This window comes from Cherax quadricarinatus, chromosome 24 (assembly GCF_038502225.1).
Source record: "Cherax quadricarinatus isolate ZL_2023a chromosome 24, ASM3850222v1, whole genome shotgun sequence".
NCBI lineage: Eukaryota > Metazoa > Arthropoda > Malacostraca > Decapoda > Parastacidae > Cherax > Cherax quadricarinatus.
In genome coordinates this window covers 658,058-685,359 of record NC_091315.1, presented here as the reverse complement: position 1 = coordinate 685,359, position 27,302 = coordinate 658,058, and the positions used below count along the sequence as shown (strand labels likewise).

General features: G+C 39.0%; 1 protein-coding gene across 11 annotated transcripts in view; it reads left to right on the top strand.

The window, feature by feature from the left end:
• The window catches only part of LOC128690789 (phospholipase DDHD2), a 247,367-nt gene that overhangs the window by 120,245 nt on the left and 99,820 nt on the right, over nucleotides 1-27,302 (top strand). For all 11 annotated transcript variants that reach the window (XM_070088148.1, XM_070088146.1, XM_070088144.1 and 8 more), the window contains one exon: nucleotides 5,104-5,251. In XM_070088148.1, the coding sequence (XP_069944249.1) occupies nucleotides 5,104-5,251 (148 nt within the window). The remainder of the gene's footprint in view (nucleotides 1-5,103; nucleotides 5,252-27,302) is intronic.

Here is a 27,302-nt window from a genome sequence, read left to right as displayed (position 1 = left end):
TCATCCACAACTCTATTACCAAACCAGTGCTTTCCTGCATCCTTCCTGAATCTGAATTTTTCCAATTGAAAGCCATTGCTGCGAGTCCTGTCTATGTTAGATATTTTTAGCATGCTATTTACATCCCCTTTATTAATTCCTGTTTTCCATTTATACACCTCAATCATATCCCCCCTAATTCTACGCCTTTCCAGAGAGTGCAGGTTCAGGGCCCTCAGTCTATCCTCATAGGGAAGATTTCTGATACGTGGGATCAACTTTGTCATCCTCCTTTGTACGTTTTCCAGTGCATTTATATCCACTCTGTAATACGGTGACCAAAACTGTGCAGCATAATCTAAATGAGGCCTAACCAAAGGTATATAGAGCTGAAGAACAACCTGAGGACTTCTACTATTTATACTTCTTGCTATGAAGCCAAGAATTCTGTTAGCTTTATTGCGAACACTAATGCACTGTTGTCTTGGTTTTAGATTACTTCTAACCAGAACTCCTAAATCCTTTTTGCAGTCCATAATATTAAGAGCTACATTTCTTAGTTTATATGTGGCATGGTTATTTTCCTGTCCAACATTTAGAACTTTGCATTTGTCTATATTAAACTGCATCTGCCACTTCTCTGACCACTGCATCAGTCTATTCAAATCATCCTGGAGTGCTCTAATGTCCTCATTAGAATGAATTGGACGGTCTATTTTGGTGTCATCAGCAGATTTGCTTATGTCCCTATTTATTCACTCATCTATGTCGTTTATGTAGATTGTGAACAAGGGGCCCAACACTGACCCCTGTGGAACACCGCTTGTGATGTGCCACCATTCTGATTTTTCCCCATTTATGCAAACACTCTGCTGCCTATTTGTCAACCATGCTTCAACCCAGGAAAAATTTCTCCTATTCTGTGTGCCTTAAGTTTCCTCAATAGCCTCTGATGTGGAACTCTCTCAAAAGCCTTACTGAAGTCCATATACACAATATCATATTCAATACCATGATCTACCTCCTCAAATACCTTATTGAAGAAAGTTAGTAAATTCGTAAGACAGGAACGTCCCTCTGTAAAACCATGCTGAGATTCATTAATCAATTTATGCCTTTCAAGATGGCTACGAATTGCTTTGGGAATTATTGATTCCATAAATTTTCCCACTATGGAGGTAAGGCTTATTGATCTATAGTTCAAAGCTAAGGACCTATCCCTTGCCTTGTAAATGGGTATTACATTTGCCATTTTCCACTTATCAGGCACTATGTCAGTTTGTAGTGATACGTTAAAAAGATTAGCCAAAGGTATGCTAAGTTCCTCTACATTCCTTTAACACCCTTGCAAACAGTTCATTAGGGCCTGGGAATTTTCTAGCTTTTAATTTATCTATTTGTCTGAAGACCATGTCACTAGTTACCGCAATCGTGCATAGTTTATTATTGTCCTGTTCTACATAATATATTATTTCTGGAATTTCGCTAGTACCTTCCTAAGTAAAAACTGAGAGGAAGTAAGAATTGAAAATTTCACACGTATCCTTATCACTGCCAGAGATCTGACCTGAGTCACTCTTAACCCTTTCAGGGTCGCCAGGCCCTCTCCCAGACTTGTTCTCAGGGTTGCCCAAATTTAAAAAAAGAAAAAGAATTATTTTTTCTTATGAAAAGATAGAGAATCTTTTCCCGATCATAATGACACCAAAAGTATGAAATTTGAAGGAAAACTTACGGAATTATGTTTACACATCGGCGATTTTGCCCACTCTGAGCCCTATTTTTGGTCAATTCCAGTGTACTAGTCGACAAAAATTATAACTATTTTGCTACAACTCCATTTTTCTATCGAATGAGTACAAGAAACCACTCATTTACCAATTTCAACTATCCAATTTCACACATATTTCAAAAGATGCCAATTTCTATATAGGGTCCAGAATAAACAAGAAAGACATTCCTGGCACTAAACTAACATTTCCTCTGTTCATTAGTCATGTCCCCATGCCTCTCTTACATTCTTTTGCTTTCCACTTTGAATTTTTATTCTCAAAAAATAGATGATTTGCTGTCATGCAGACTACTGCATTAGTGTAGAAATGGTATAAATAATATCACCGCACTTGTGAAAGAATATTAGACTCACCGGTTGACGTGTATTGGACGCTTAGCATGATTTGTTTACTTTTGAGCTATGGTAAAAATCAAACATTTCTGCTACTTTGAGCTCAATTTCAAGGTACTTTTCTTTGTAAAACCAGTCAAAATCATCTCAGTTTCTGTAATATGTCTTCCATTCTATAAAATGAGATCAGGAAAACTAGAATACAACCATAAATACCATACGAAAATACAGTGCAAAGTCGCTGTTTTAATCCAAAAACACGGTCAAAGTTTTTTTTTTCTCTCATAACGCACTCTGTGCTGCAGGATTTTTTTTTATACTGTGTACACTGACCACATAGACCCATTCTTTCATATGTAGGCTTACCAGCTTTCTATCACTAGATTTGAGGGCGCTAGAATTTAAGCATACTAGTACGTCAAAAACCCTGGTGCATAAGCCGTACTAATACGTCCGAAACCTTGAAAGGGTTAAGTGGGCCTATCTTGTCCCTAATCTTACTTCTGTATACCTGAAAGAACCCTTTTGGGCTAGTCTTCGAATCTCTTGCAACCTTAGCCTCATAATCCCTTTTTGCTTTTCTTATTCCTTTTTTTATTTCTCTCTCTAACTTAATGTACTGAGTCCTTAACTGCTCCTCCCCTCTTTTGGTATGGTACCATTGTACCATATGATACAATGCACCATATGGTTCAAAACCATAGACTTCCTCTTCAGATCCGCTTCTATCAGTGTTAGAACTATTGCTTGGGAAGAGGAGAGACCCAGCTCACCGGGGAGTGAGAGCTTCCTTGCCACCAGGCATGATGAACAAAGCATACTGAGATGGCGTTCCCACCATGCAATGCGGGTGCCCCGATTTTTTGTTTACCACGCACACTGACCATGTAGACCCATTCTCTTAGATGTAGGCCTACAACCCTTCTCACACTAAATTTGAAGCCGCTAGAATTTTGGCATAGATCTACGGCCTGGACCCTGGCTTCAAAGCTGTAGATCTAAAGGACAGACCCTGAAAGGGTTAAATTACAACATTGTTAACTCTTTTAATTTCAAGGATCCCAACAGGGAAAAAGTTAACCTACTCTCGTATGTTTGTGTGTTATCTTCGTCAGAATTAATTTCTTATTAATGTCTTCATATACACACTTATGCGGTGTTTGTCTATTATGTTCTGTTAATCTTTAGTATCTTGCCTTAAATGCTCAGCTTGACCAGGTGCTCTCCATGGCTACTATCAAATGTCTTCCAGTCTTGTAAAACCTTGTACTGTAGCTTATAGAAATATGAGTGTATTATTATTATTTTTTTCCAATGAACTGGCCATATCTCACCGAGGCAGGGTGACCTAAAAAGAAAAAAATTTAAGTTTTTTAGGTCACCCTAAATTTAGTAATTTATACAGAAGGGGTTACTAGCCCCTTATCCCTGGCATTTTAGTCGCCTCTTATGACTCGTATGACTTAAGGAGGGAGCATTCTTTTCCACTTCTCCATGGAGATAAGAGGAACTAAGAATAAAAACTATTAAGAAAATAGAAGAAAACACGGATGATTATGTAAAGATATACTACGTGTGAACATGTTTGTGCAGTGTAACCTAAGTGTCAGTAGATGTAGCAAAATATACCTGTTATCCCACTTATTATTATTATTTTTATTATTATTATTATTATTATTATTATTATTATTATTATTATTATTATTATTATTAATTTTGTTTTTCTCTTTGGGCCACCCTACTTTGGTGGGATATTATTATTAATTTTATTAATATTAATTTTAACCCCTTCAGGGTACAAGGCCCAAATCTGAAGTGGTGCCCCAGTGTCCAAGAATTTAAAAAAAAAAAAATTGTTATTTTTTCTTATGAAATGGTAGAGAATCCTTTTGTGAAGGTAATAAAACAAAAAGTATGAAATTTGATGGAAAATTGACGAAATTATGCTCTCGCGAATTTTGATGTGTCAGCGATATTTACGAATCGGCGATTTTGCCGACTTTGACTCCCATTTTAGGCCAATTACGTTATTCCAGTCAACCAAATTCCTAGCTATTTCACTAGTATTACTTCTATTCTATCAATTAAGCACAAGAAATCACCAAGTCAACTGTTTCAACTACAAAATAAAGTGATTGGAAATTGGTAATTTGACCAATTTAACACAAAGTTCAAAATATTCCAATTTCAAAATAGGGTCCAGAATAAACAATGTAGGTATTCCTGGAACTAAACTAACATTTCCTCTGTTCATTAGTTACGTTTTGAGGCTTTACAAATAAATTCCATTTTGATTTTTTATTCACATAATGAATTTTTATTCACACCAAAAAATAGAAGATTTACTGTTATGCAATACTGTAATAATTGTATAAATATCATCACCATATTTGTGAATGCATATTAGACCCACCAGCTGGCGTGTATTAGACGTGTGAGGTCATTTGTTTACTCTTGAATATCAGCAAAAATTTAACATTTCTGCTACTTTGAGCTCAGTTTCAAGCCATTTCCAGTGCGAAAACCAATCAAAATCATCTCTATTTCTGCAATATGTCTTCCATTCTATCAAATGAGACAAAGAAATTGCAAATAGAACTATAAAAAACATACGAAAAAACACTGTAAAGTCACTGTTTTAATTGAAAAATCATGATTTCAGTTTTTTTCTCTCATTATACACAGCGTGCTGCAGGATCTGTTTTATGTGGTGCACACATACGACATAGATGTATTCTCTCATATCTAGGCCCAAATGTACCACTCACAGTTTATCAGAGTGAGCTGAGCTCATGACGTAGATCTACGGTTTGGACCCTGAACGTAAAGCCGTAGATCTACGGGACGGACCCTCAAAGGGTTAATGAGTTATTATTCCTTGGAGCAAATCTGATTGTCTTTCCTTCACCAGGTGTTGTATAACTCATAATTAACACATGCATTATTGTGTATTCTTCCATTTGATCTTGAGTAAAATGTTTGTGTAATTTTCCCTGTAGAGCTCACAGTCGCCTCTGACAGTGAAGCGAGGCACCGAGGACTTTGAGATCGATGATGGTGAAGCAGAGAAGGTGGACCACCTGGTGTTTCTCATACATGGTATAGGCTCCGTGTGTGACCTGCGCTTCAGAGCTGTAGTAGAGTGTGGTAAGTTGCTGCCCTCAAGAAATTATTTCCTTCAAGAGAGTGCAGAATTTTAATCCAAGGAAATGGAGCTACCCCTTCTCTTTCCTTAGATTATGCATGATTATCTCCATAGCCTAGATGCTGTATGATACTTAGGGCTTAGTGCTTATCCTTGGGACAAATCTTACATGTGAAGTATAGATTGATGAAGGAAAGTAAAGCGAGTCGTGGAATATGACGGCAGATTTTGGCTAGTATCCAAATGTCTTGGAGACTTTCGTTGTTATTTGTTGAATGTGAGTATTATTACAACAATTTCCTGAATCGACTCTCAAACAAGGGAAAAACCAGTGAAAGAATTAACCACAGAGGGTCGTAACTTACCCCAGCCTGCATTTAACCCTTTCAGGGTCGCCAGGCCCTCTCTGAGACTTGTTCTCAGGGTCGCCCAAATTTAAAAAAAAAAAAAATATTTTTTCTTATGAAAAGATAGAGAATCTTTTCCCGATCATAATGACAACAAAAGTATGAAATATGATGGAAAACTTACGGAATTATGCTCTCACGAAGTTAGCGGTCTCAATGATGTTTACGCATCGGCGATTTTGCCCACTCTGAGCCCTATTTTCAGCCAATTCCAGTGTACTAGTCAACAAAAATCATAACTATTTCGCTAGAACTTTATTTTTTCTATTGAATGAGTACAAGAAACCAGCCATTTACCGATTTCAACTATCCAATAAAGTGGTCAGAAATTTAACAATTTTGCCAATTTCACACAAACTTTAAAAGATGCCAATTTCCGAATAGGGTCCAGAATAAACAAGAAAGACATTCCTGGCACTAAAATAACAAGTTCTCTGTTCGATAGTCACATCCCCAGGCCCCTCTTATATTTCTTTGGCTTTCCACTTTGAATTTTTATTCTTACAAAAAATAGAAGATATACTGTTGTGCAGACTACTACATTAGTGTAGAAATGGTTTAAATAATATCAGCGCACTTGTGAAAGAATATTAGACTCACCAGTTGACGTGTATTGGACGCTTGGCATGATTTGTTTGCTTTTGAACTTTGGTAAAAATCGAACATTTCTGCTACTTTGAGCTCAATTTCAAGGTACTTTTCATTGAAAAACCAGTTAAAATCATCTTAATTTCTGTAATATGTCTTCCATTCTATAAAATGAGACCAGGAAAACTAGAATTCACCCATAAATACCATACAAAAATGCAGTGCAAAGTCGCTGTTTTAATCCAAAAACACGGTCAAAGTTTTTTTTCTCATTACGCACTGTGTGCTGCAGGATTTTTTTATGACCACATAGACCCATTCTTTTATATGTAGGCCTACCAGCTTTCTCTCATTAGATTTGAGGGCGCTAGAATTTAGGCGTACTAGTACATCAAAAACCCTGGGGCGTAAGCCGTACTAGTACGGCCGAAACCCTGAAAGGGTTAAGGCTGATTGGGGTACTTCAGTCCATGCATTCTTAGTATATCTGATGGCATCTGCAATGTTAAATTTATTCCAGAAACTTGGTATTGCCAGGTTGGAGTCAGAGTCCATTGATGCAACTAGTTTTTTCATAATTTTTTTTTTGTGTAGTTACACTTGAATGACTTATTAACTCCCTGATCCAGTGGCTGTAGTAAAGATGTTGTATCTAGAGGTAAAAATACAACTTTTACATGTGGGGTCAAATCCAGCGAAGCTTGTAGATGACTACAGGAATTATCAAGAATGAAGAGAGCCTTGAATGCAAGGTTCTTGCTGTGCAGGTAAAATTTGACTTCAGGAATGAAGTGATGCTTAAATCAGTCAATAAATATTTCCTCTGTCATCCATGCTGACTGGTTTGACCTCCAAATTGCTGGTAAGGTATTTTTATCTACACCTTTTAACCCTTTCAGGGTCCAAGGCCCAAATCTGGAGTCACGCACCAGTGTCCAAGAATTTTCAAAAAAAAAATTTGTTATTTTTTCTTATGAAATCGTAGAGAATCTTTTTGTGAAGGTAATAAAACAAAAAGAACGAAATTTGGTGGAAAATTGACGAAATTATGCTCTCGCGAATTTTGATGTGTCAGCGATATTTACGAATCGGCGATTTTGCCGACTTTGACTCCCATTTTAGGCCAATTACATTATTCCAATCAACCAAATTCTTAGCTATTTCACTAGTATTACTTCTATTCTATCGATTGAGTACAAGAAATCGCCAAGTCAACTGTTTCAACTACAAAATAAAGTGATCGGAAATTGTCAATTTGGCCAATTTTACACAAAGTTCAAAATATTTCAATTTCAAAATAGGGTCCAGAATAAACAATGTAGGCATTCCTGGCACTAAACTAACATTTCCTCTGTTCGTTAGTTATGTTTTGAGGCTTTACAAATAAATTCCATTTTGATTTTTTATTCACATAATGAATTTTTATTCGCACCAAAAAATAGAAGATTTACTGTTATGCAATACTGTAATAATTGTATAAATATCTTCACCATATTTGTGAATGTATATTAGACCCACCAGTTGACGTGTATTAGATGTGTGAGGTCGTTTGTTTACTCTTGAATATCGGCAAAAATTTAACATTTCCACTACTTTGAGCTCAGTTTCAAGCCATTTCCAGTGCTAAAACCAATCAAAATCATCTCCATTTCTGTAATATGTCTTCCATTCTATCAAATGAGACCAAGAAATCGCAAATACAACTATAAAAAACATACGAAAAAACACTGCAAAGTTGCTGTTTTAATCGAAAAATCATGATTTCAGTTTTTTTCTCTCATTATACACAGTCTGCTGCAGGATCTGTTTTATGTGGTGCACACATACCACATAGATGTATTCTCTCATATCTAGGCCCAAATGTACCACTCACAGTTTATCAGAGTGACCTGAGCTCATGGCGTAGATCTACGGTTTGGACACTCACCGTAAAGCCGTAGATCTACGGGACGGACCCTGAAAGGGTTAAAGCAGAAGGATTCTTAGAGCAGTATGTAACCATGGGCAATTTCACCTAATCACCTAATGCATTACCACAAAGGAGCAAGGTGAAGTGATCCTTTGCTGCCTTGCAGCCCGGTGCACTTTTCTCTTGCTGACTGATATTTGTTCTTGTTGGCATTTTCTTCCAAAAAGCACTTGTCTCATCAGCATTAAATATTTGATGTGGCTCATAGCACCCTCAGAAATAATTTCCTGCAATTCAGCAGGGAAATTACTTGCTGCTGTATGATCAGCTGAAGCACTTTCACCAGAAAACTTAATATTATGTAACTTATTATGCAACTTAAAGTTGTGGAACCAGCCTGTGCTAAACACACACTTTTTCAGGCCTTCCTTATCACACACTGCTTTAAACAACTGTAAGGACTTTTCCCTAATTAAGAGGAAATTAAGTGGTGGACCTTTCTTTGTTTTTGGTTCTTTGTAACTCCTAGTCTTAAATGCTTAAACCTTTTCTTGCCACTTTCAGCAACACTTGTATGCCTACTGGGTGCCATGATTGCTTGGCAGATACAAGATATGGCAGTTAAAAGATCTAAACTCAATCCACAAACATAATAAACACATTTAGCTCCTAGCTGTATTGGTGAAATATCCCGTGGGTGACTCTCCAAATTTTTTCCCTTCCCACCAACCGAACCGTGTTAAGTTAATTTTACGGCATTGTATAAAATTGTGCCGCAGTTTTTCAACAGTGCAATAAACAAAATGTGCCAAATGAAACAGTTTAATATAACAGTCTATTGTGTGTGTGTGTGTGTGTGTATATATATACAGTGGACCCTCGACCAACAATGGCATCGTCTAACGTTAAATCCGACTAGCGATACATTTTAACGCAAAAATTTTGCCTCGACTAGCGCTAAAAAACTCGACCAACACGATTCGTTCCGTCTGAGATGCGTCCACTTGTGGCCAGTGTTTACAAGCCAGCCAGCCACTGCGGTCCCATCCAAACATACAATCAGAACATTTCACATTATCACAGCATTTTTAGTGATTGCACCTGCAAAATAAGTCACCATGGGCCCCAAGTAAGCTTCTAGTGCCAACCCTACAGCAAAAAAGGTGAGAATTACTATGGATATGAAGAAAGAGATCAAACCATACCCCGGCCGGGATTGAACCCGCGGTCAGAGAGTCTCAAAACTCCAGCCTGTCGCGTTAGCCACTAGACCAGCTAGCCACAATAAGATTCGTCCAACTTATTGTGGCTAGCTGGTCTAGTGGCTAACGCGACGGGCTAGAGTTTTGAGACTCTCTGACCGCGGGTTCAATCCCGGCCGGGGTATAGTTTGTTTGCAATCGTGTCATTACGATTTCGTGAGTCAAGAAAGAGATCATTGCTAAGTATGAAAGTAGAGTGTGTCTTCGAGCTGGCCAGGTTGTACACAAAACCCCAATCAACCATCGCTACTATTGTGGCCAAGAAAACAGCAATCAAGGAAGCTGTTCTTGCCAAAGGTGCAACTGTGTTTTCGAAACTGAGATCGCAAGTGATAGAAGATGTTGAGAGACCGTTATTGGTGTGGATAAACGAAAAACAGATAGCAGGAGATAACATCTCTCAAGCGATCATATGTGAAAAGGCTAGGAAGTTGCATGACGATTTAATTAGAAAAATGCCCACAACTAATGGTGATGTGAGTGAATTTAAGGCCAGCAAAGGTTGGTTTTAGAGATTTAAGAATCGTAGTGGCATACATAGTGTGATAAGGCATGGTGAGGCTGCCAGTTTGGACCAAAAAGCAGCTGAAAAATTTTTTATTATTTTATTTTTTTTATTATCACACCGGCCGATTCCCACCAAGGCAGGGTGGCCCGAAAAAGAAAAACTTTCACCATCATTCACTCCATCACTGTCTTGCCAGAAGGGTGCTTTACACTACAGTTTTTAAACTGCAACATTAACACCCCTCCTTCAGAGTGCAGGCACTGTACTTCCCATCTCCAGGACTCAAGTCCGGCCTGCCGGTTTCCCTGAATCCCTTCATAAATGTTACTTTGCTCACACTCCAACAGCACGTCAAGTATTAAAAACCATTTGTCTCCATTCACTCCTATCAAACACGCTCACGCATGCCTGCTGGAAGTCCAAGCCCCTCGCACACAAAACCTCCTTTACCCCCTCCCTCCAACCCTTCCTAGGCCGACCCCTACCCCGCCTTCCTTCCACTACAGACTGATACACTCTTGAAGTCATTCTGTTTCGCTCCATTCTCTCTACATGTCCGAACCACCTCAACAACCCTTCCTCAGCCCTCTGGACAACAGTTTTGGTAATCCCGCACCTCCTCCTAACTTCCAAACTACGAATTCTCTGCATTATATTCACACCACACATTGCCCTCAGACATGACATCTCCACTGCCTCCAGCCTTCTCCTCGCTGCAACATTCATCACCCACGCTTCACACCCATATAAGAGCGTTGGTAAAACTATACTCTCATACATTCCCCTCTTTGCCTCCAAGGACAAAGTTCTTTGTCTCCACAGACTCCTAAGTGCACCACTCACTCTTTTTCCCTCATCAATTCTATGATTCACCTCATCTTTCATAGACCCATCCGCTGACACGTCCACTCCCAAATATCTGAATACGTTCACCTCCTCCATACTCTCTCCCTCCAATCTGATATTCAATCTTTCATCACCTAATCTTTTTGTTATCCTCATAACCTTACTCTTTCCTGTATTCACCTTTAATTTTCTTCTTTTGCACACCCTACCAAATTCATCCACCAATCTCTGCAACTTCTCTTCAGAATCTCCCAAGAGCACAGTGTCATCAGCAAAGAGCAGCTGTGACAACTCCCACTTTGTGTATGATTCTTTATCTTTTAACTCCACGCCTCTTGCCAAGACCCTCGCATTTACTTCTCTTACAACCCCATCTATAAATATATTAAACAACCACGGTGACATCACACATCCTTGTCTAAGGCCTACTTTTACTGGGAAAAAATTTCCCTCTTTCCTACATACTCTAACTTGAGCCTCACTATCCTCGTAAAAACTCTTCACTGCTTTCAGTAACCTACCTCCTACACCATACACTTGCAACATCTGCCACATTGCCCCCCTATCCACCCTGTCATATGCCTTTTCCAAATCCATAAATGCCACAAAGACCTCTTTAGCCTTATCTAAATACTGTTCACTTATATGTTTCACTGTAAACACCTGGTCCACACACCCCCTACCTTTCCTAAAGCCTCCTTGTTCATCTGCTATCCTATTCTCCGTCTTACTCTTAATTCTTTCAATTATAACTCTACCATACACTTTACCAGGTACACTCAACAGACTTATCCCCCTATAATTTTTGCACTCTCTTTTATCCCCTTTGCCTTTATACAAAGGAACTATGCATGCTCTCTGCCAATCCCTAGGTACCTTACCCTCTTCCATACATTTATTAAATAATTGCACCAACCACTCCAAAACTATATCCCCACCTGCTTTTAACATTTCTATCTTTATCCCATCAATCCCGGCTGCCTTACCCCCTTTCATTTTACCTACTGCCTCACGAACTTCCCCCTGAACTTCCCAGCTGAAAAATATGTGCAGGAATTCAAGGAGTACATAGACAGTGAAGAATTGAAACCTGAACATGTGTTTAATTGTGACACTGACAATGTTTTGAAACACTTTAGGAATGTCATGAAGGAACGGGAGGTACAGGCCTCTATGGACAGATATGTTGTGCGACAGAGGTCCAGTGACTCTTAAGCTGGTCCTAGTGGCATTAAAAGAAGAAGGGAAGTAACCCCGGAAAAGACTTGACACCAAGTCCTAATGGAAGGGGATTCCCCTTCTAAACACTAACACCATCCACACTCTCCCCTCCTCCCATCCCATCAATCTTCACCAGATCTTCAATAAAGGTAAGTGTCATGTAATTGTACATGTCTTCTTCAGTTTGTGTGTATTAAAAATAATATTTCATGTGGTAAAAATTTTTTTTTTCAATACTTTTGGGTGTCTTGCACGGATTAATTTGATTTTCATTATTTCTTATGGGGAAAATTAACTCTACTAACGATAATTTCGATTAACGATGAGCTCTCAGGAACTGATTAATATCGTTGGTCGAGGGTCCACTGTATTTTTTTTTTCAAGTCGGCCGTCTCCCACCGAGGCAAGGTGACCCAAAAAGAAAATACTTTCATCATCATTCAACACTTTCACCTCACTCACACATAATCACTGTTTTTGCAGAGGTGCCCAGAATACAACAGTTTAGAAGTATATACAGTAGGGCCCCACTTATACGGCAGGTTAGGTTCCAGGCTACCGCCGTAAAGCGGAAATCGCCGTAAAGTGGAACACCCTTTTTTTCCCACTTATAAATGCATACTAATACTAGATAACAAGTTTACACTAACATATATTAAGTTAGCAATACAAATAGGCATCAAAAAACAATAAAAAAGTACAATACACACATAGTGCACTCATTACTTACCTTAAAATATTTAGGCTTAATCTAGGGTGAGACAAGTAGTATTTATTGTAAGAAATCAAGTGTGGTATGTATGTTAGTCAGGCAGGCTACCATACCAGGCCACCCCACCTACACATAATATTCTATTACATTTAAGCATCCCAGAGCGATAAAATGCATATACAGTTTACTCATTACTTACCTTAAAATATTTGTAATCTTAATCTAGGGTGAGATGAGTAGTATTTATTGTAAAAAATCAAGTGTGGTATGTATGGTAGTCATCCGGGCTACCATACCAGGCCAACCCACCCACACATATATCCTATGATATTTAAGCATCCCAGAGCGATAAATTGTATATACAGTTCACTCATTACTTACCTTAAAATATTTGTAGTCTTAATGTAGGGTCAGGAGTAAGTAAATGAGATAAAACGAATAAATGAGAGAGAGAAAGAATGAGTGCATGAGAGAGGACAGGTGCTGAGTTATGTAAACAAACCAGGCGAAGGTAAGTTTTGTAAACAAACAAAGTGTACACGTCAGGTTTGTGTACTAGTTACAATGTGTACAGGTTGTCTCTACGTTGATACGGTAGAATAAATGAAGAAGAACACTCCCATTCTCATGTAACATCATTTTGAGAAGAAATGATGCTCTGAGTGAAGGCAATGAAAATAAAGTCACTCTGACTTTTTTGGGTTATCCTGGGTTCTCTGCAGATATGCTGTTATGTATGATAATCTATGTAACTGTATTTGTGTATATCTGAATAAACTTGCATACATACAAAACGAATAATTTTCTACAGTTACCCCTAGTAACACATTTTCTCTTATGTTAAATTAGAGAAAATGTTATTCTTGGTGTCACTTGTACAAGTTATCTGGCTACCACATCTCATATTTATGTTTATTTATTCTATTGTGGGGTGTATTTATCATCTTTATATGTTATGTATGATGTTTATTATGTAATTTTGAAAAAAATATCATGGATGGATTAATGAAAATGTGTATATTAACGTAATATACGACATTTAATGAGACTCGGTGATTATTATTATTATTATTATTATTATTATTATTATTCCTAATATGGCGTCACTTGTGCAAGTCGTCTGGCTACCACATCTCATATTTATGTTTATTTATTCTACTGTGGGGTGTATTTATCATATTTATATGTTATGCATCGTGTTTATTATATAATTTTGAAAAAAATGTCATAGATGGATTAATGAAAATGTGTATATTAACATAATATACTACATTTAAATGAGACTCTGTGATTATTATTATCATTACTAATATGACGTCTGGAGACATAAAACACTCTTATTGATTTTAACATGTACCTGCATGCCAGCACAGTATGTAAGTTTATTTAAGTACAGGTATACATAAGTATAATTATCAGAGTATATATAAAATATGAAATAACTTAAAAACACTTAAAATTTTGGAGTTTCCAGACATAATGGAGAGACTTAGTGCTTACGGATCTCACAGAGAATGTAAACAAACCAAGTGGGGCGCGGTGACCATATTAGAAAGTCAGGTGGGGGGAGCCGTATAGCGAGTTTTGGTCATAATTTGAAATGACCGTATTAGCGGAATGCTGTAAAGCGAAATGCCGTAAAGTGGGGGGCCCTACTGTACGTATAAAAATACACAACATATCCCTCCAAACTGACAATATTCCAACCCCCTCCTTTAGAGTGCAGGCATTGTACTTCCCATTTCCAGGACTCAAATCCAGCTATATAAAATAACCGGTTTCCCTGAATCCCTTCACTAAATATTACCCTACTCACACTCCAACAGCTTGTCAGGTCCCAAATACCATTTGTCTCCATTCACTCCTATCTAACACGCTCACGCATGCTTGCTAGAAGTCCAAACCCCTCGCCCACAACACCTTTACCCCACTCCCTCCAAACTTTTCGAGGACGACCCCTACGCCTCCTTCCTTCCCCTACAGATTTATACGCTCTCCATGTCATTCTACTTTGATCCATTCTCTCTAAATGACCAAACCACCTCAACAACCTCTCTTCAGCCCTCTGACTAATACTTTTATTAACTCCACACCTTCTCCTAATTTCCACACTCCGAATTTTCTGCATAATATTTACACCACACATTGCCCTTAGACAGGACATCTCCACTGCCTCCAACCGCCTCCTCGCTTCAGCATTTACAACCCAGCTTCACGCCCATGTAAGAGTGTTAGTACTTCTATATTTTCATACATTCCCCTCTTTTCCTCCATAGATAACATTTTTTGCCTCCACATATATCTCAATGCACCACTCACCTTTTTTTATTCATCAATTCTATGATTAACTTCATCCTCCATAAATCCATCCACTGACACATCAACTCCCAAATATCTGAAAACATTCACTTCTTCCATACTACTCCTCCCCACCTACTTTTAACATTTCTATCTTTATCCCATCAATCCCGGCTGCCTTACCCCCTTTTCATTTTACCGACTGCCTCATGAACTTCCCCCACACTCACAACTGGCTCTTCCTCACTCCTACAAGATGTTATTCCTCCTTGCCCTATACTCGAAATCACAGCTTCCCTATCTTCATCAACATTTAACAATTCCTCAAAATATTCCCTCCATCTTCCCAATACCTCTAACTCTCCATTTAATAACTCTCCTCTCCTATTTTTAACTGACAAATCCATTTGTTCTCTAGGCTTCCTTAACTTGTTAATCTCACTCCAAATCTTTTTCTTATTTTCAACAAAATTTGTTGACAACATCTCACCCACTCTCTCATTTGCTCTCTTTTTACATTGCTTCATCACTCTCTTAACCTCTCTCTTTTTCTCCATATACTCTTCCGTCCTTGCATCACTTCTACTTTGTAAAAACTTCTCATATGCTAACTTTTTCTCCCTTACTACTCTCTTTACATCATCATTCCACCAATCGCTCCTCTTCCCTCCCGCACCCACTTTCCTGTAACCACAAACTTCTGTTGAACACTCTAACACTACATTTTTAAACCTACCCCATACCTCTTCGACCCCATTTCCTATGCTCTCATTAGCCCATCTATCCTCCAATAGCTGTTTATATCTTACCCTAACTGCCTCCTCTTTTAGTTTATAAACCTTCACCTCTCTCTTCCCTGATGCTTCTATTCTCCTTGTATCCCATCTACCTTTTACTCTCAGTGTAGCTACAACTAAAAAGTGATGATATATCTGTGGCCCCTCTATAAACATGTACATCCTGAAGTCTACTCAACAGTCTTTTATCTACCAATACATAATCCAACAAACTACTGTCATTTTGCCCTACATCATATCTTGTATACTTACTTATCCTCTTTTCCTTAAAATATGTATTACCTATAACTAAACCCCTTTCTATACAAAGTTCAATCAAAGGGCTCCCATTATCATTTACGGCTGGCACCCCAAACTTACCTACCACACCCTCTCTAAAAGTTTCTCCTACTTTAGCATTCAGATCCCCTACCACAATTACTCTCTCACTTGGTTCAAAGGCTCCTATACATTCACTTAACATCTCCCAAAATCTCTCTCTCTCCTCTACATTCCTCTCTTTTTCCAGGTGCATACACGCTTATTATGACCCACTTTTCGCATCCAACCTTTACTTTAATCCACATAATTCTTGAATTTACACATTCATATTCTCTTTTCTCCTTCCATAACTGATCCTTCAACATTACTGCTACCCCTTCCTTTGCTCTAACTCTCTCAGAGACTCCAGATTTAATCCCATTTATTTGCCCCCACCGAAACTCCCCTACCCCCTTCAGCTTTGTTTTACTTAGGGCCAGGACATCCAACTTCTTTTCATTCATAACATCAGCAATCATCTGTTTCTTGTCATCCGCACTACATCCACGCACATTCAAGCATCCCAGTTTTATAAAGTTTTTCTTCTTCTCTTTTTTTAGTAAATGTCTACAGGAGAAGGGGTTACTAGCCCATTGCTCCCGGCATTTTAGTCGCCTCATACAACACGCATGACTTACGGAGGAAAGATTCTTTTCCACTTCCCCATGGACAATAGAAGAAATAAAGAAGAACAAGAGCTATTTAGAAAAAGGAGAAAAACCTAGATGTATGTATATATATATGCATGTGCGTGTCTGTGAAGTGTGACCAAAGTGTAAGTAGGAGTAGCAAGATATCCCTGTTATCTAGCGTGTTTATGAGACAGAAAAAGAAACCAGCAATCCTACCATCATGCAAAACAGTTACAGGTTTCTGTTTCACAGTCATCTGGCAGGACAGTAGTATTTCCCTGGGTGGTTGCTGTCTACCAACCTACTACATTCTCTCTCTCTCTCTCTCTCTCTCTCTCTCTCTCTCTCTCTCTCTCTCTCTCTCTCTCTCTCTCTCTCTCTCTCTCTCTCTTTCTCTCTCTCTCTCTCTCTCTCTCTCTCTCTCTTTCTCTCTCTCTCTCTCTCTCTCTCTCTCTTTCTCTCTCTCTCTCTCTCTCTCTCTCTCTCTCTCTCTCTCTCTCTCTCTCTCTCTCTCTCTCTCTCTCTCTCTCTCTCTCTCTCTCTTTCTCTTTCTCTCTTTCTCTCTCTTTCTCTTTCTCTTTCTCTATTTCTTTCTATCTCTCTTTCTCTTTCTTTCTCTCTCTCTCTCTCTATCTCCCTTCCTCTTTCTTTCTCTCTCTCTTTCTTTCTTTCTCTCTCTCTTTCTTTCTTTCTTTCTTTCTTTCTTTCTTTCTTTCTTTCTTTCTTTCTTTCTCTCTTTCTCTCTTTCTCTCTCTCTCTCTCTCTCTCTCTCTCTCTCTCTCTCTCTCTCTCTCTCTCTCTCTCTCTCTCTCTCTCTTTCTCTCTCTCTTTCTCTCTTTCTAATCTCTCTTTCTATCTCTCTTTCTCTCTTTCTCTCTTTCTATCTCTCTTTCTATCTCTCTTTCTATCTCTCTTTCTATCTCTCTTTCTCTCTTTCTTTCTCTCTCTTTCTCTCTTTCTTTCTCTCTCTTTCTCTCTCTTTCTTTCTCTCTCTTTCTCTCTCTCTCTCTCTCTCTCTCTCTCTCTCTCTCTCTCTCTCTCTCTCTCTCTCTCTCTCTCTCTCTCTCTATATATATATATATATATATATATATATATATATATATATATATATATATATATTTTTTTTTCAACAAGTCGGTCGTCTCCCACCGAGGCAGGGTGACCCAAAAAAGAAAGAAAATCCCCAAAAAGAAAATACTTTCATCATCATTCAACACTTTCACCACACTCACACATCATCACTGCTTTTGCAGAGGTGCCCAGAATACAACAGTTTAGAAGCATATACGTATAAAGATACACAACATATCCCTCCAAACTGCCAATATCCCAGACCACTCCTTTAAAGTGCAGGCATTGTACTTCCCATTTCAGGACTCAAGTCCGACTATATGAAAATAACCGGTTTCCCTGAATCCCTTCACTAAATATTACCCTGCTCACACTCCAACAGATCGTCAGGTCCCAAGTATCATTCGTCTCCATTCACTCCTATCTAACACGCTCATGCACGCTTGCTGGAAGTCCAAGCCCCTCGCCCACAAAACCTCCTTTACCCCCTCTTTCCAACCCTTTCGAGGACGACCCCTACCCCTCTTTCCTTCCCCTATAGATTTATATGCTTTCCATGTCATTCTACTTTGATCCATTCTCTCTAAATGACCAAACCACCTCAACAACCCCTCTTCTGCCCTCTGACTAATGCTTTTATTAACTCCACACCTTCTCCTAATTTCCACACTCCGAATTTTCTGCATAATATTTACACCACACATTGCCCTTAGACAGGACATCTCCACTGCCTCCAACCGTCTCCTCGCTGCTGCATTTACCACCCAAGCTTCACATCCATTTAAGAGTGTTGGTACTACTATATTTCATACATTCCCTTCTTTGCCTCCATAGATAACGTTTTTTGACTCCACATATACCTCAACGCACCACTCACCTTTTTTCCCTCATCAATTCTATGATTAACCTCATCCTTCATAAATCCATCCGCCGACACGTCAACTCCCAAGTATCTGAAAACATTCACTTGTTCCATACTCCTCCTCCCCAATTTGATATCCAATTTTTCTTTATCTAAATCATTTGATACCCTCATCACCTTACTCTTTTCTATGTTCACTTTCAACTTTCTACCTTTACACACATTCTCAAACTCATCCACTAACCTTTGCAATTTTTCTTTAGAATCTCCCATAAGCACAGTATCATCAGCAAAAAGTAACTGTCAATTCCCATTTTGAATTTGATTCCCCAAAATTTAATCCCACCCCTCTCCCGAACACCCTAGCATTTACTTCCTGTACAACCCCATCTATAAATATATTAAACAACCATGGTGACATTACACATCCCTGTCTAAGACCTACTTTTACCGGGAAGTATTCTCCCTCTCTTCTACACACCCTAACCTGAGCCTCACTATCCTCATAAAAGCTCTTTACAGCATTTAGTAACTTACCACCTATTCCATAAACTTGCAACATCTGCCACATTGCTCCTCTATCCACTCTATCATATGCCTTTTCTAAATCCATAAATGCAATAAAAACTTCCCTACCTTTATCTAAATACTGTTCACATATATGCTTCAATGTAAACACTTGATCTACACATTCCCTACACACTCTGAAGCCTCCTTGCTCATCCGCAATTCTACATTCTGTCTTACCTCTAATTCTTTCAATTATAACTCTACCGTATACTTTTCCTGGTATACTCAGTAAACTTATTCCTCTATAATTTTTACAATCTCTTTTGTCCCCTTTCCCTTTATATAAAGGGACTATACATGCTCTCCGCCAATCCCTAGGTACCTTCCCCTCTTTCATACATTTATTAAACAAAAGTACCAACCACTCCAACATTATATCCCCCCCTGCTTTTAACATTTCTGTCATGATCCCATCAGTTCCAGCTGCTTTACCCCCTTTCATTCTATATATATATATTATATATATATATATATATATATATATATATATATATATATATATATATATATATATATATATATATATATATATATATATATATATATATATATATATTTATATTTATATTTATTTATTTATTTATTTTTTTATATTTTAACAAGCCAGCCGTCTCCCACCATGGCAGGGTGACAAGACGGCCGACTTGTTAAAAAAAAAATATGTATATACTGTATATATATGTGTATATATATATATATATATATATATATATATATATATATATATATATATATATATATATATATATATATATATATATATATATATTTTAAATTTATAAGATGGGGTCCACCTCTGGTGTAAATTGTGGGACCCATAGCCACGGAGAAGTGGATAAAAAGGCTTCAAGGAAGAATATTTGGATTTCTTCCTGAAGCCATTTGAATATTCCACTTCCCCTACCACCCCATCTTTTAAAGTATTTTTTTTTACCAATAGGAATATTTTATTACATAATTTGGCACATATATATATATATATAATGTATATGTATATATATATATATATATATATATATATATATATATATATATATATATATATATATATATATATATATATATATTATATATATACATATACAGTGGAACTTCAAAAATCGAACTTAATCCGTTCCAGGAGCTAGTTCTAAATTCGAAAAGTCTGAAATTCGAAGCAATATTTCCTATAAGAAATAATGGAAATACAGTGGACCCCCGGTATTCGATGGCATCGGTTTTCGATAAATCCGGTATTCGATGCATTATATCGCAAAAAAATTTCCTCGGTATTCGATTGAAAACCCGGTATTCGATACGATTTGTACGAGACCTGTCCACATGTGGCCTGAACTGCCCCTTGTGTGCCAGTGTTTACAAGCCAGCCAGTGTGCACACATCTAAGGATACATTTTGTACATTCCATATTATCCATATTATCACTGTTTGGTGCTTGTTTCTGCAAAATAAGTCACCATGGGCCCCAAGAAAGCTTCTAGTGCCAACCCTGTGGTAAAAAGGGTGAGAATTAGTATGGAAATTAAGAAAGATTTTGAAGGGTTTGGGGCTAATCCTGAGAAGCCTTGTGGAATGTACATTGTGCCTACTTCAAAATTTAAGGAAATGTGTGCACAGTGGGTTGAAGTGCAAACCTTTGTGGATGAAAATCACCCTAACGCAGCTAATACAATGACAATGTTGTGGCCCATTTTAGACAAATCATAAAGGAACGGGAGGTACAGAGCTCTATGGACAGATTTGTTGTGCGACAGAGGACCAGTGACTCTCAAGCTGGTCCTAGTGGCATTAAAAGAAGAAGGGAAGTAACCCTGCAAAAGGACTTGCTACCTCAAGTCCTAATGGAAGGGGATTCCCCTTCTAGACACTAACACCTCTCCCCTCCTTCCATCCTATCAATCATCACCAGATCTTCATTAAAGGTAAGTGTCAATTATTTTATTGTTATTGTAATTATTCTATTGCATTAAACTTAATATTTCATGTAGTAAAATTTTTTTTTCATACTTTTGGGTGTCTTGCATGGATTAATTTGATTTTCATTATTTCTTATTAGGAAAATTGATTCAGTTTTCGATATTATTGGTATTCGATGAGTTCTTAGGAACGGATTAATATCGAATGCCGGGAGCCCACTGTACAATTAATCTGTTCCAGAAACCCAAAAATATTCACACAAAAAAATACACTTTATAGAGATTAATTACAGTTTTACATACAAGAAATACTATAGTTTTTAATTATGTATAGTAATACAGTGGACCCCCGCATAGCGACCTTAATCCGTGCAAGAGGGCTGGCTGTTATGCGAAATGTTCGCTATGTGAATTAATTTTCCCCATAAGAAATAATGGAAATAAAATTAATCCGTGCAAGACACCCAAAAGTATGAAAAAAATTTTTTTTTACCACAAAAAAATGTTAATTTTAGTACACACAAACTGAAAAAGGCATGCACAATTACATGACACTTACTTTTATTGAAGATCTGGTGATGATTGATGGGATGGGAGGAGGGGAGAGAGAGTGTTAGTGTTTAGAAGGGGAATCCCCTTCCATTAAGACTTGAGGAGGCAAGTCCTTTTCTGGGGTTACTTCCCTTCTTCTTTTAATGCCACTAGGACCAGCTTCAGAGTCACTGGACTTCTTTCGCACAACATATCTGTCCATAGTGGCCTGTACCTCTCGTTCCTTTATGATTTGTCTAAAGTGGTTCACAACAGTGTCATTGTAACAGTCACCAGCACGGCTTGCAATAGCTGTGTGAGGGTGATTTTCATCAAAAAAGGTTTGCACTTCAAGCCATTTTGCACACATTTCCTTAATCTTTGAAGTAGGCAATTCCTTCAATTTCTCTCTCCCCTCCTTTGAACCAGTTTCCGCAGGTCTGGCCTCTTGCTCTTGAAGTTGATCTATCAGCTCATCAGTGGTTAGTTCTTCATTGTCCTCCTCCACCAACTCTTCCACATCATCCCCACTAACCTCCAACCCCAAGGACTTCCCCAATGCCACAATTGATTCCTCAACTGGTATACTCCTCTCAGGGTTAGCCTCAAACCCTTCAAAATCCCTTTTGTCTACACATTCTGGCCACAGTTTCTTCCAAGCAGAGTTCAAGGTTCTCTTAGTCACTCCCTCCCAAGCCTTACCTATAAGGTTTACACAATTGAGGATATTAAAGTGATCCTTCCAAAACTCTTTTAGAGTCAATCGAGTGTCTGTGGTCACTTCAAAGCACTTTTGAAACAGAGCTTTTGTGTACAGTTTCTTGAAGTTGGAAATGACCTGCTGGTCCATGGGCTGCAGGAGAGGAGTGGTATTAGGAGGCAAAAACTTGACCTTAATGAAGCTCATGTCCCCATAAAGTCGCTCTGCCACGTCTGTAGGATGACCAGGGGCATTGTCTAACACCAGGAGGCACTTAAGTTCTAATTTCTTTTCAGTTAGGTAATCTTTCACATTGGGGGCAAATGCATGGTGCAACCAGTTATAGAAAAATTCCCTAGTGATCCATGCCTTACTGTTTGCCCTCCACAGCACACACAAATTATCCTTGAGGACATTCTTTTGCCTGAACGCTCTGGGAGTTTCAGAGTGATACACTAATAAAGGCTTAACTTTGCAATCACCACTAGCATTGGCACACATCAACAAAGTAAGCCTGTCTTTCATAGGCTTATGTCCTGGGAGTGCCTTTTCCTCCTGAGTAATGTAGGTCCTGCTTGGCATTTTCTTCCAGAACAGGCCAGTTTCATCACAATTAAACACTTGTTCAGGTTTCAGTCCTTCAGTTTCTATGTACTCCTTGAATTCATGCACATATTTTTCAGCCGCTTTGTGGTCCGAACTGGCAGCCTCACCATGCCGTATCACACTATGTATGCCACTACGCTTCTTAAATCTCTCAAACCAACCTTTGCTGGCCTTAAATTCACTCACATCATCACTAGTTGCAGGCATTTTTTTAATTAAATCCTCATGCAACTTCCTAGCCTTTTCACATATGATCGCTTGAGAGACGCTATCTCCTGCTAGCTGTTTTTCATTTATCCACACCAATAAGTCTCTCTCAACATCTTCCATCACTTGCGATCTTTGTTTCGAAAACACAGTTAAACCTTTGGCAACAACAGCTTCCTTGATTGCCGTTTTCTTGCCCACAATAGAAGAGATGGTTGATTTGGGTTTCTTGTACAACCTGACCAGGTCGGTGATACGCACTCCACTTTCATACTTATCAATGATCTCTTTCTTCATTTCAATGGGAATTCTAACCCTTATTGCTGTAGGGTTGGAACTAGAAGCTTTCTTGGGGCCCATGGTCACTTATTTTCCAGAAACAGCACCGAAAACACTGTAATAATACGAAATATTTTGATTGTATGCTTGGATGTTACCGCGGAGGCTGGCTGGTAAACAATGGCACAGGCGGCACATGTGAGGCTGGTTGAGGGCGCACATTGGACGCGTCTCGGACGAAGGCCGCTGAGCGGGTTTTTGTCCACTATGCGGGGCAAAATTTTAGCGAACAAAGCGTTCGATATGCGGATTGTCCGCTATGCAAGGCGTCCGTTATGCGGGGGTCCACTGTACATATAAAATAACATTTTTACTTACCTTTATTGAAGATTGGTGATGGCATCTGGAAGATAGGGAGGAGGAGAGAGGGAGTTGGGGTTAGTGTTTAGAAGGAGAATCCCCCTCCTTGAGGACTTCAGGTAAAGCTCTCTCTGGGGTTACTTCCCTTCTCTGTCTTTTAATGCCACTAAGACCAACTTGAGAGTCACTGGACCCCTGTCTCACAAAATAACTGTCCACAGTCCTCTGTTTCTGGCTCCTCTTTAACATTTCCCTAAAATGGGACATGGTTCTGTCACTGAACTTGTTGCAAAGATGGCTTGTTTCAGCTTGCTCAGGGTGGTACTTCTGCACAAACATTTGGACATCATTCCACTTGGCACAAATCTCCTTAATCTTTGAAGAAGGCACCTCATCCACTCCCTATATTAACACCTTTCGCAACATCAGCTTCCTTGATTTGTTCTTTCTTTGCCAGGATAGAACCGATGGTCGACTTGTTTTTCCCATACATCCTGGCAAGCTCAACAAGTCTCACACCACTCTCATACTTCTGTATTATTTCCTTCTTCACATCTGTGGTGTTTCTCACTTTCTTTACCACAGGGGTACCACTAGCAGGTTTCTTTGGGTCCATGGCAGCTTATTTCACAGTCCCACAAGTACTAAACACAACGAAATAATCGTAAAATGCGTGGATGAGAGCGCAGGTTAGTGTTCACTCATGCATAAACAAAGCTAGACTGCTCACAGCGCCTGCGCAGGGACCTGGACAGAGCGGGCAGCAGACAGGTCCAGTACCCAGCGGTCCGAAAATAGGGGTGTGTTCGATAATAGGGACACAGTTTGCCTGAAAAAATGATCCTATTTTCGAAACGTTCGATATGTGATACATTTGATTTTTGAGGTTCGGCTGTACATGTGAATGTGCGTGGATGTTGTGCAAATGATATATATATATATATATATATATATATATTTATATATATATATATATATATATTATATATATTATATAATATATATATATATATATATATATATTTATATATATATATATATATATATATATATATATATATACAGTGGACCCCCGCATACCGGACGCATCGCATACCGTACAATCCGCATACCGGACGCTTTGATCGCAAAAATTTTGCCTCCCATACCGCCCAAAAACCCGCTCACCGCCCTTCGTCCGAGACGCGTCCAATGTGCGGCCTGAGCCACGCTCACATGTTCCGCCGGTGGCATTGTTTACCAGCCAGCCTCCGCGGTAACATCCAAGCATACAATCGGAACATTTCGTATTATTACAGTGTTTTTGGTGATTTTTTCTGGAAAATAAGTGACCATGGGCCCCAAGAAAGCTTCTAGTGCCAACCCTACAGCAATAAGGGTGAGAATTACTATGGAGATGAAGAAAAAGATCATTGATAAGTATGAAAGTGGAGTGCGTGTCTCCGAGCTGGCCAGGTTGTATAATAAACCCCAATCAACCATCGCTACTATTGGTGGTACAGCTGCTGCTGTACCACCGTCAGCTGCTGCTGCACTGTCAGCTGCTGCTGCACTGTCAGCTGCTGCTGCTGTACCACCGTCAGCTGCTGCTGCTGCTGTAGTACCATCTGCTGCTGCTGTAGCATCGTCTGCTGCTGCTGTAGCATCGTCTGCTGCTGCTGTAGCATCGTCTGCTGCTGCTGTAGCATCGTCTGCTGCTGCTGTAGCATCGTCTGCTGCTGCTGTAGCATCGTCTGCTGCTGCTGTAGCATCGTCTGCTGCTGCTGTAGCATCGTCTGTTGCTGCTGTAGCATCGTCTGTTGCTGCTGTAGCATCGTCTGCTGCTGCTGTAGCATCGTCTGCTGCTGCTGTAGCATCGTCTGCTGCTGCTGTAGCATCGTCTGCTGCTGCTGTAGCATCGTCTGCTGCTGCTGTAGCATCGTCTGCTGCTGCTGTAGCATCGTCTGCTGCTGCTGTAGCATCGTCTGCTGCTGCTGTAGCATCGTCTGTTGCTGCTGTAGCATCGTCTGTTGCTGCTGTACCACCGTCAGCTGCTGCTGCTGCTGTAGCACCGTTGTTGGTGTGGCTTATTGAGAATACCAAGAAACAATTAACCCCAGAGGATTTGCCACCCAGGATAACCCAAAAAAGTCAGTGTCATCGAAGACTGTCTAACTTATTTCCATTGGGGTCCTTAACCCTTTGAGGGTCGACAGGCCCTCTCCGAAACTCGTTCTCAGGGTCGGCCAAATTTAAAAAAAAAAAAAATTATTTTCTCTTATGAAAAGATAGAGAATCTTTTCCCGATCATAAAGACACCAAAAGTTTGAAATTTGATAGAAAACTTACGGAATTATGCTCTCGCAAAGTTAGCGGTCTCGGCGATGTTTACGCATCAGCGATTTTGCCCACTTTGAGCCCCATTTTCGGCCAATTTCACTGTACTAGTCGACAAAAAACATTAATATTTCGCTAGAACTCCATTTTTTCTATCGAATGGATGCAAGAAACCACTCATTTATGAAATTCAACTATCCAGTACAGTGGTCAGAATTTAGCAATTTTGCCAATTTCACACAAATTTCAAAAGATGCCAATTTCGGAATAGGGTCCAGAATAAACAAGAAAGACATTCCTGGCACTAAAATGACATTTCCTCTAGTCATTAGTCATGTCTCAAGTCCCCTCTTATATTCTTTTGCTTTCCACTTTGAATTTTTATTTTCACAAAAAATATAAGATTTACTGTTATGCAGACTACTGCATTAATGTAAAAAATAGTATAAATATTATTGGTGCACTTGTGAAAGAATATTAGACTCACCAGTTGACGTGTATTGCACGCTTGGCACGATTTGATTACTTTTGAAGTTTGGTAAAAATCGAACATTTATGCTACTTTGAGCTCAATTTCAAGGCACCTTTCTTTGCAAAACCAGTCAAAATCATCTCAATTTCTGTAATATGTCTTCCATTCTATAAAATGACACCAAGAAAACTAGAATACAACAATAAATACCATACGAAAATACACTGCAAAGTCGCTGATTTATTCAAAAAAATGGTCAAAGTTTTTTTTTTTCTCATTATGCACTGTGTGCTGCAGGATTTTTTTTAGACTGTGCACACTGACCACATAGACCCATTCTTTCATATGAAGGCCTACCAGCTTTCTCCCACTAGATTTGAGGCCGCTAGAATTTATGAGTACTAGTACGTCAAAAACCCCTACGCGTAAAACGTACTAGTACGACGAAAACCCTCAAAGGGTTAATCTTGTCTCCCAGGATGCAACCCACACCAGTCGACTAACACCCAGGTGAACAGGGAAAATGCCTGGAACTAGTGCTCATATTGGTGAATTTAGAGCCAGCAAAGGTTGGTTTGAGAGATTTAAGAATCGTAGTGGCATACACAGTGTGATACGGCCTGTTCTGGAAGAAAGTACCAAACAGGACCTACAGTACTCAGGAGGAAAAGGCACTCCCAGGA